At 38.9% G+C, this 2,150-nt stretch overlaps 1 protein-coding gene across 1 annotated transcript; it reads left to right on the plus strand.

Annotated features, from left to right (window-relative positions):
- The first annotated feature begins 636 nt into the window (after positions 1-636).
- Positions 637-1,613, plus strand: LOC133035904 (uncharacterized). Its single transcript, XM_061112346.1, has 2 exons — positions 637-1,034; positions 1,308-1,613. The coding sequence occupies exons 1-2, from the start codon at positions 912-914 to the stop codon at positions 1,611-1,613; spliced, it is 429 nt and encodes a 142-aa protein (XP_060968329.1). The 5' UTR covers positions 637-911.
- The last annotated feature ends 537 nt before the right edge of the window (positions 1,614-2,150 follow it).

The following is a 2,150-nucleotide window of genomic DNA, read 5'->3' on the forward strand; positions in this document are numbered from 1 at the left end:
GAAATTCGATAATTTTCTTAGTGATGCTGATAAACCTCTGTTCGATGGTTGTAAAAAACTAAGATTACCAACAATGGTAAAGTTTTACAACATAAAAGCAGAAAATGGAGTGAGCGATAAATGTTTTACTCAATTTTTAGCTGCTTTTAAAGATATCTTACCATTTGCCAACTGCTTTCCGGAATCTACTTATGAAGTGAAAAAACGTTAAATTCTATAGGATTGAAGTATGAAAAAATTCATGCATGTCCGAACGATTGCATTTTATATCGTAAGGAATATGCAGACATGAATTATTGCCCGACTTGCGGTTTATCCCGCCATAAAGTAAACAAGAGTAAGGAGAATAGGAAACTTATCCCCCAAAAAGTGATGTGGTACATGCCTTTGACACCAGAGCATCCTGGACGTGTCAGGGCTGCTGGGTATGCTATTACTTCAAATGTTATTTATTTAGTTACACAAATGAAATCGTTGCTAATTTGCATTTTATGATTTGTAGGTTCCTGACCAGGGCATCTCAACTGTTCGACAGGAAGAAAAGGGAAGTGTCTGATGTTGTGGCTCGGCAAGCGAAGGAGATTGAACAATTAAAAGCCGAAGTCCAATCCCTTAAGCAGCAGAGGAACACTGCCGAACAAGAGGAAGAAGGAGAGGTGGCTGGTGAGGCGTATGTTCCACAACCATACGCTCCTCAGGATGAGGTACAACCACAAATTTATGCTGAGGAGTTCATTTCCCTCAACGACCAAGGTATCCTATACAATTTTGATGACCATGCGGCCCTTAATCAGCAAGTACATCTCTGCTCTGACAACATCGACAATATTGTGGCCCGAGGGTATTTGTACGAGCATGTGGGTACGATCAAAGTTCACTGCCAGGATTACGATGATTCACATGCTCGGATCATGGTTTCGGAAATCCTGCAAGAGGACGCTGAAATCCCAGTCCCAATTGAAGAGTTCAGATATGTTAGGGACGTGTACCAGATGTTCCTTCCTTGGCCTAAACACTTAATTTTAACAACCGAGGTAACTTCTCAACTGAAATTAATTATTAATGATTAGTGGAGTTTGAATATCTTCAATATTCATCCGTAGTGAAGTAGGTTCTGCGAATATATGTGTTGCGGTGGGATGGATGAACAAACTACTGTTATATATGTGTTATTTGTCGTTATACAGCCATGTTCAAAATTTTTGGGGTCATTCAATTACAACCGTTATCTTTGCCGAAATTTCGGTAGAATTTAGATAAAATTTGATATATTTATATATATATATATTATGTTCTGTTTTGTTTAGGGTCCACTCGCTCAACCGCCCTCAAGACGTGATGCGTCAAAGGGGAAAGCTCCGATGCTTTCTCCACAAAGCCGTGGTGCACGGGAAGATGAGTTGTTCACGGAAGAGAAGATGGCGTTGATCCCTAATTCGCTAAAATGGATGATTCATGAATTCCTAAGGCTCAAAGATAAACGTGATATAATCACAATTTCTGTCCCCCGAGGATTCATTGCACCGCGTACCCGCATCATTTTATCTGGAGAGGATTTGCGACGGGTTGCTACGTGTAACTACATCGGCAACCGGGGAATGCGTTTGGAATGATGTATACTCTTCTTTAATCTAATTAACCTTATATCAAATTATAGTTAAATTATTATAAGGCACTAACACTTTTTTTGGCGGGCACATATGGGAGAGCATCAACGGTACGAGAAAAATTTTCAAGTTTTACGACCCGCAGCTTCTCACGGTGCATGGGATCGGCGATGAAGAACGTAGTCGATCTTTTGACGATGCGGCAAGACGATTGGCTAATTGGTTATCATTAATGAACAGCAACCACCAAATGTTCTTTATTCCTTGGAATATCGGGTAAACTTTATTAAATTCTTTAGTGCTAATTGTTCATTTCTATATTATGTCTTCAAATTATTTTTATACTATCTTACTTATATTCCAATATAATTTTCTAGGATGCATTGGACGCTAGTGGTGGTTGCGCCAAGGAAAATTATCCATTTAAACCCTGTAAAAGGCCGCCCAATTCCCGAAGAAATAGAACAAATGATCGGAAGGTAATAATTTAATGACTTCTTATGTAACGAATTTAAATTAACTAACGAATTGAAATGCTAATAT

This window comes from Cannabis sativa, chromosome 3 (assembly GCF_029168945.1).
Source record: "Cannabis sativa cultivar Pink pepper isolate KNU-18-1 chromosome 3, ASM2916894v1, whole genome shotgun sequence".
NCBI classification, from domain to species: Eukaryota; Viridiplantae; Streptophyta; class Magnoliopsida; order Rosales; family Cannabaceae; genus Cannabis; species Cannabis sativa.